Source organism: Nicotiana attenuata, chromosome 9, assembly GCF_001879085.1.
Source record: "Nicotiana attenuata strain UT chromosome 9, NIATTr2, whole genome shotgun sequence".
Lineage (NCBI taxonomy): Eukaryota > Viridiplantae > Streptophyta > Magnoliopsida > Solanales > Solanaceae > Nicotiana > Nicotiana attenuata.
In genome coordinates, this window is record NC_031997.1 from 43,838,334 (window position 1) to 43,846,879 (window position 8,546).

Sequence of the window (8,546 nt, forward strand, 5' to 3'; positions counted from 1 at the left end):
AAAAATGCATAACATCTTTTTACTCGGCGCCATCTGCGCCACCATCTGCACCAGCGTCAGCCTCTGGCGTCGCCACGTCAAAACCACAGTCGGCACGGGCCTCACGAGCCTTTTGACGCGCCCCCTCGAAAGCAGCTTCGGTCACGACGACGGCCTCCCACAAATTCTTATATACATCACGTTGGACCTCGGCATAGACCCAAAGTTCTCTAGCCTGGCTGGAAGAAGCGGCTTGATCCCGTAGACGCTGATTCTCTTCTTCTAAGGCTGTGATCCGGTCCGCCATGACTTGGGCGTCCTGCTCAAAGACACCGATCTGCTCCTCGAGACTCGCTTCTCTAAAGGCCGCAGCATCCCTCTCCAACTGCCCGTTGGGATTCGTGCACGCGGATAGCTTCCTTCAACGTCCCAGCCCTCGACGAGGCATCCCTCACTTGAAGCTTCAATACCGCGACTTCACCGTCCAACGCAGTCACTTTCCCGCTCCATGCCGCAGCGGCCTCCGCCGCCTTAGCCTGGCCCTGGCGCTCACGCTCATCTGCAGCCCTTCTCCCCGCCTCAAGCTCCTCATCCTTTCGCCGGAGCTGCTCCTCGAGAGCACTCGCTCTGCCAAGTGCTTGCTGCATCTGTACCTCCCGTCTCGCCAGTTCCTCGACCAAGGTCCGACTACGAGGATCATTCCTCAAGCGCGCACGCATCTCTCGGCACCGATCTCGGTAGCGGTGGTACTTCTTCAGCGCCCGCAAAAATATCCCCGAGCGAACGTTGGCTCGACGGATGCTCTCCACCTCCAACAAATAAGACTGCAAAGCAAAGACAACGATTAAGATAAAGTTCAAACTAAGGCAAGGAAGAAGCGAATCGACATTATATTACATACCCTCAATCCCATCACAGCCATTTCGTTCATCAGTCCGACATCCATGACGCCCCTCAATGACGCGTTCTCGGCCTCCAAGCACAGCAGCTCAAACTGCGGGACCAAGCTACTCCCCTGGAGCAATAAGTTCAATTCCGTGGGAACCTCAATGAAGCGAGATCGCCCCTCTGCGCGCACCGCTGAATTGGTGAAGCCTTCCTGGAACATACGGACGTCGTCGGGGTCCAAGTCGGATTCAGACTCATACTCACCCTCTACAGCATCTCTTCCTCCTTCAGCCGCCGGCGAGTGGAACCTCCCGCCGCAGCCGCCAAAGGAGTGCTTAACTCACCAACATTACCAGCCGCAGAGGAACTACCTCCCGTCTCAGCGACTGGAACCACCGACTGAGTTGCCGAAGCGACGGCATCCTCATGGCCTAAGCCAGTCAGGGCAACCCCATTGACTGTTCACCCTCAAGAGCAGGCGCCGCGACCGCACCCCGCTCCGCATCCGTCGGAGGAGATTCCAAATTGATTACCACAGGAGGAGCCGGCGTGAATACAACCCTACGCCTTATCAAGGGCCTCTCCTCCTCCCCGTCTGATGATGATTCTGCCCTAGGGGGCACAACCCCCAATGGCCCCTCGTCCCGAAGCGCGGCCCGTGATGGAGAAGGAACCGCTGAAGATTCAACTGATGCCGCCCTCGGTATTGAGCGCGACACAGGCGCTGCAGTAAGTCGAGCGACTCCACCCGGCCGACGGAAGGCCAACTGATGGGCCCTGACGCGGCGTGCCCTCCCTGATCACAGAAAAACAAAGTTGAGGAATAGTGTCGAAACAAAGCGGAACAGAAGAAGAAGTCAATTTTTCTTACCCACCGTATGGGGGAGCACGGCCTCGACCCATCCGTGAATCCCAGCTAACGGAGCCGGCGACGATTTTTCGGCTACAAAATTGACACGAGTTAACGCTTACGAGCACAAGACGTAAGGAGGGGTAAAAAAAAAAGAATTCGACGACAAAAGAACTTACGTGCATGATTCCAAGCCTCTGGGAACCCAGCAGAGCACGCCACTAAATGTTCAGTCCTGATGTAGAAGAAGTGCTCAAAAGGGCGAGGATCGACCTCGTCATCCAGTTTTGCAGTCAGGCCCCTCGACCCACGAGGGCACGCTTGAATCATGGTACCGCGAACCCTCTGGGGAGCGTAGAGACTAAGCACATGCTGCAGCGTGACCTCCCTACCGGCCAGTTCTGCATATTTGATAAACATAGCTAGCAATTTGTAAAGAGAAGGAGCAAGCTGACCCGGGCACACCCCGTAATAACGACAGAAATCAACCACCAGCACTGGGAGCGGGAGCTTAAACCCCAACTTGAAGGGGTAGGCGTAAAAGACGCAGTATCCCCTACGGTCGGTGTGGACCCTCTCCTCGCTTCTAGCGAGAATGACGTCAGCATAGCCGGGGATGACCCCCTGTCCCCATAGTCGGGACATCCCAATCTCCCCCATTAATGGGGCTTCATCCACCTGATCCTCCCCACCATCGGCGGTGAAATCAGTCATCGGACCTCCGGGCAGAGGTACTATCTCATCAACAGACGGAGCTTCACCGGTCTCCACCAGTTTTGCATCGCCCATTGCCGGAAATGGCCCCTCGGTCACCGGTGAGTTAACCGGAAGATCCGTCGGAAGAATGTTTTGGAAGAAATGCCTGCCATTGTTGATACAATAACGAGAAAGAAACAAGGTTTGGGGGACGAAGACGAAGGTGAAACAACAGTAAGAAAAGCTTCTTCAGAATCTCTCTCAGACAAACAATGAGAATATAAAAAATGAATGCCTTAGCCTTTATTTATAGGCAACGCAAGTGGCCTTCATGCACCCCAACAGCCACCATTAACTACATGACCAACCGCACACCGGTTCGATTCCATAGGAATGTGCGTCATTATGACAGGCTCCATAAAGCAGCCTTGCAATCACCAATCGGCGTCTCGCCCTCGAAATGGTTATTACGACCTATGAATGCCGAGGAGATGCTCCTTGCGCCCTAGAAATTTTTTGACATCGCCAAACACGTATCAAGCGTGCCCTCACTCCCCTCGGCCGCACAACATACGACCCATCCGCCATGGTCGACGGGTATGCACCCAAAACAAACGTAAGGATCAGAGTACAATGAAGCTCGACCTCACTCGAAGTAAGTTAAAAGGTCAAGCGCCTTCGCCAAGGAGGAGAGTTCGACCTTGATTGAACGATGACTTGATAGCACAATAACAGAATACTAATACTCTACAAGGCTAAGGGCCATCGCCAAAGAGAATTCGGCCTCGACCGAAGCAACAGTCGACCTCCCCATCCGAGTTTCTCAAACTACAGTCGATGGAATCCACTCATCGAGCTCGGCCAAGGCCCGACCTCAATAAGCGGAGGGACTAACTGTATGGGTCAGAATCCGACCCCACGATAATTAACGAAGCTAATCCCGTCTTAAGCTAATTCATGATTAATTAGTGGCACGACCACTCAGAATTAACGATATTCAACCCGCATCTGATTCGATCAGCAAGGCCATGGCCTATCCGCCACCATGAAGGCAAAATCCCAACGTGGTCACGGCCACTTATTGCCAGCTCACGAAGCTCACAGCTATAAATACCAAGAGAGGAAACCCTAGAAAAGGGGGGCTTCTTCTTCACCACTATTGAGAGAGAAAAAAGAGACAACGATACCCAAATTATGGGCAAGAGGAACACCATTGTAAGGCTTTGAACCTCTTCATGGAGAGGCAGATCAAACCAATATTATCAATAAAGGCTTCTAATGTTTCTCCCCCTAATCCTGAGTACTTATTTTCGTTTCCTTCATTTGGTCCAACGGATTATTACGGTTTGCTATAATTTTTCCGTGATTTATTTATATTGTTTTATACTCATAAGGTATGTAATAACTTTTGAGTCAAACAAAAGGAAAACAGAAGATGTTGGGGTGGGACTTCACATGCAACAACAAAAAAACAATTTAATTCATTAAGGTAAAGCCAAAAAAAGAAAATAATATGCTCTTAAGAGATAATAAATACTTCCAAGATATCATTTGTTACTTCTTTTGTTATGGTATCTCAGCCATTTTCAGTTCTCCAACATATTCTCAGCAAAGCTGTAACTCTACCATTTACAAATATAATCTCACTGATAACTCATTCACCTCTAATAATAAAGTAACTCAACCTATACAAAGTTTCTTGTTTTCATATTTTGATGTGGTAAGAGAAACTACACTAACAATGCACCTTTCTCTTTTCCTTTCCTATAAAGACATTTACAGCTCTAAACCATCTAATCCATTCAGTGAAATTGGCCCAAGGCAATCACCTTCTATGCTTGCAAGAATGTTGAAATCCCTAGCAACAGCTCCATTGTTCCATCTCACAGCAAACACAACAAATCGGACTGCCACTTCGTTTTCAATCCTCGAGTGATCATCACATAAGAAGAATGGTTTCTCACCCGAAACGTAGGTGTAATTTGGCATCTTTCGAACACTCAGATAAACAAACTTCATAGGTCCGCATTTCAGAAAGACTCCGTTGCTTACAACCTTGATAACAATACCAACCAAGACTTCCCCAGTTTTTGGTAAGAAGGAACGAAAACAGAAGGTTACAGGGAAAATGATGTATTCTGATAATTCCATCAACTTTCCATTGTTCAGTTTTTCTTGGTACATCTTTCCATTGCCTATGCTCTTCACTTTTGTTATTCTGAGAAAATATCCGCAATCTTCTGTAACTCTCACACAAGCGAGGTGGTCCAAAAGATGCTTGATGACAACACTTCCCGGGACTTGTCCACTTTCCTTTATATCTTTCATAGGAACCACCACATAGAAGAGAATTTCAAGGTCGCACAGCATTGAGTCCCTACATTTCAAACATAAAATAAGATAACTAGGACAGAAAACAAAGCAAAAATAAATCAGCCACATCCTCTTGCAATTTTCCCTTTTTATTCTGCTGTAAACATTTCGTGAGCTCACCAAATAGAATCATATTGCACAATGATGTAAATGGCCAGAGGTATGTGAAGAGATCACAGCGCCTAGAGCAAAATGAGTCGCAGAAAATATAAGTAAAATTTATCCATATGTGTAAGCCCGAATCAATAAGTGCACGACATATGGCTATGAAAACTGGAAAAAGATTAAAGAATGGAAAAAGGAAGATATACAACAGCTAATAGCACAGAAGGGAAATGCAGGGACAACGCCACAACGGATAGAGTTGTCTACTGCATAAGCCAATGCCTTAATCATAATATTTGAATAATCAACAATTACCTAAGTTGACACCCTAGTTAACTAATACTATGAGCACAACCATCATTAAAATGGCCACCAAAAAAACTATAGAGGAAACAAGTCAATTTGATAAGATAATTTGGCGTGTGGAGAGTGAGCAGTCTTAAGACCATCTACCATTGACAACGAGATTGGCATCTACCCCGGGGTAGGGAGTGGATGGTAACCCTACGTAGGAAAAGGCACATTTAAGAGATGTAGAACTGTAAATTACAAACAAAATAGAGAAAGTTACATTGAGAATATTGCATGATCTAACTGTTCAATAAGAATATTGCATGATCGAGACCCCATTCTTCCAACCAGAATGCTCAAGAGAGGCTTCAAACGGGAGCTTTACTTGAAGGGCGTCTGCTCAATCGTTGGAGCCAAGCAAATTGAGCAGCAGACGGCCTGGATAACTTAGCTCGTGAGTCGAGCAGAAAATACAGTTTCTACTCAAGGGATCTTTCGGAGTTTCTAAAGTCTTCAGTGTAACTATCCAGATTCTAGGTCTTTTGGACCTCACAAGCTAACTAGGATAAAGAAAAAATTCTACCATTGGTTTCACGCCTCACAAACATATAAAATGGCCAACAAAGATCTTTGTGCCCTATCCCTTCTTAGTTCTTAATTGTTGAGAAAGCTAACTTGGAATGTTTTTCAAGAAAGTCCAGATCTCCACTAACATACGAAGTATTGACATACTTTGTTTTGATGAGGAAAGTATTTATATACTTTCTTTGTATTCATTTTATTGAAAACTTTCTTGCCTCCTCCAACAGTTTTATAAAAAGGTTGGAAGCTTTTGTGACAATGAGATCGAAGATTTTAGATGTTGAGATGTATATCTGAATCTGATATATCACATTTGCAAGCTGCAATATCACATTTGCAAGCTGCAACATCAAAATATACCTTGAGAGATCAACTTCATCTACCTCAGCTTTTACAATTATATTAAAGGACAAAACTAAACGCAAAATGAAAAGCAGCTGACATGATATCCATCATAAAGCATTACATCTCTTAGCAAATACTCATCCAAATTAAGAAGGAAAGAGAACGCAATAAAGGACTGTGCTTTATTTCCTCTTTTTGCTTTTATTTTCCTTTCTCTTTTAAGGTATCAGTACAGACTTACAGTGTAACAACATACTTGTTCCTAAAACCTATGCAGAAACTGAAAGAAAAATCAAAGTCAGTCCATTTCAAGACTTGGCCAACTTTGGATGAAACCTGATAAAACTTCTCAGGTGACGCCGAATGGGATTGCAAATAATTCTAGCCTAGTGGATTTCCCCGGCTCTCTATTGTCTTACTATATCTTTTTCTTATCGAAGCTTCTTAATGAAGCCCACCTTGAACTATGTAGATTCAAGCTATAATTCTCAATCAGAGAGATCCACATTCAACATTAAAAAAAAAATCTACTTTTTTTTAAGGAAAAAACAAATGCACTTAATATTCTAAGGTCTGAACCATCCAGATTAAGACCTCAATTAAGTGCAAACAAATGGGCCCTTAGTTCACCTACAGGATTTAAACTTAGGGGCGGAGCTAGTGTTTGGTTTATGGGTTTGGCCGAACCCAGTTGTTAAGAAATCCATTGAGTATGTCCATATTATTAATTAAGAACTAAGTGACTTTAAACAAATGTGTCCATATTATTAACTAGAATTCTGAACCCATAAGCTTTAAATCGTGGCTCCGCCTCTGTTCAAACTTATGACATGTTTCTAGCACACATCCAATGTTGTACTACATTAGACATTGAATCAAAGCCCAAGAGGCAAACATCCATAGAAAATTCTCATAACGAAAAGAGTACAACAGCCACATAAAAAACGTAATTCAAGCCTCATCCATTAAATTCTTCTAAAGAGAAGCAAAACCCAGAATTGCAAAAGCACATCATTTCAAATGGAAGAAAAAACAAAACCTAAATAAACAAAAAACTACCCCTACAAAAACCTCAGATTTATTTGTTTTCTGATCTCATGTGAAAAGGGTCATATAACTAAAATATCATTTGTTATTTTTTTACTTATCTCCTGCAAAATAACATTTGTAAATGGACAACAAAATCAAATCTATTAAAAATTACAGAAGATAGAATCATTAAAAACCAAAGATTAGGAATTGAATTCTTACCCAGAAAGATGAATACTTTGCACTGGTTTTTTTAGAAGAAGTATTGAAACAATTATGGAAATGAAAGGGAAGTATAGAGATGGTTATAGCAACTTTTGGGGTTGGGAATTGGGACGATTCGCTTATTGTGTACTGCCCATTTTTCTGCAACTTCCCCAAATTTGCAAAATTTGTAACCTCTTTCTATTTTCAAATATCATGTTTGTTTCAAGTTTTTGGGAGCCAAAAGCACTTTTTTAGAAATAGATTACTTTACCATATTTGGGCAATAAGTTTTTAAAAACAATAGCAGCAGTAGTTGAGGATTTATCGAAAACAGCTTCTCTATTCCGTCGGAATAGGTTAAGATCTATATACACACTGCCCTACTCACATTCCACTTATACAATTTCACTGGATTATTATTGTTGTTGTTGTTGCACTAAAAGCAGTTTTTCTATTGTAAGATTGTAGTTTTTCTAGATATGGAAATAGCAAGTTAAGATTTTTGGGACAAAAATATTAATTAGATGAGGTACTTTGACTCGGCATGAAATCTTAAAAAAAAAAAAAAAAATTTCAATCTTGTGCTCTTAAAGCTTAAGGGGTAAAAGTTTTATGGGATCATGACATTTGTGTGGTTATAAAAGCTTCTCATTAACGGTAAAATGAAGAGTTTAAAGTTCAATTATTTCCAATTATAAAAAATATGTCACTTTTTGGAAAGGACTAATAAAGATAACGTGTCATCTAAATTGAAACAGAAAAAGTATTATTTATAATACTTTTTATGTCCTAATTTACTTGGTGTACTTTTTTTAGCGTGCCACAAATTATGTAGAAATATATACTTCTTACATTTAAAATTAGTTTAACTTTAAATTTTTTTCTTTAATATTCTTAATAATTTTTTTTATATGATACTTTTAGAAAAAATATCATTATTTATAATATTTTTTTGTCCATTTTGTTCCGGAAATATGAAATAGAAGATGACACATTTTAATTAAATACAGTTAAATCTTATCAAAATCTCTTAATAATAAATAATTAATTATTTTTAATATAACATTAATTGTAAATTAAAGCTATTCATGTCATTTTCGTAATTAGACACTTAAAAATACTTTTTAAAACAAAATTGACCATATACAAACTACTAACTTTTTTTCTACTTTGACCATATACAAGCTATCTATTTATCTAT

The 8,546-nt window shown here is 41.9% G+C and overlaps 1 protein-coding gene across 2 annotated transcripts; it reads right to left on the reverse strand.

Moving 5' to 3' along the window:
- Positions 3,948 to 7,661, reverse strand: LOC109232340 (DNA-directed RNA polymerase V subunit 7-like). 2 transcript variants are annotated; one of them, XM_019398072.1, is made up of 3 exons: positions 7,361 to 7,661; positions 4,907 to 4,968; positions 3,948 to 4,790 (listed from the first exon to the last, which is right to left on the reverse strand). In XM_019398072.1, the coding sequence occupies exon 3, from the start codon at positions 4,781 to 4,783 to the stop codon at positions 4,190 to 4,192; it is 594 nt and encodes a 197-aa protein (XP_019253617.1). In that variant the 5' UTR covers positions 4,784 to 4,790; positions 4,907 to 4,968; positions 7,361 to 7,661; the 3' UTR covers positions 3,948 to 4,189. The 2 variants fall into 2 exon arrangements, with proteins under 2 accessions (XP_019253617.1, XP_019253616.1); XM_019398071.1 differs by lacking the exon at positions 4,907 to 4,968 and having other exon boundaries at positions 7,361 to 7,657.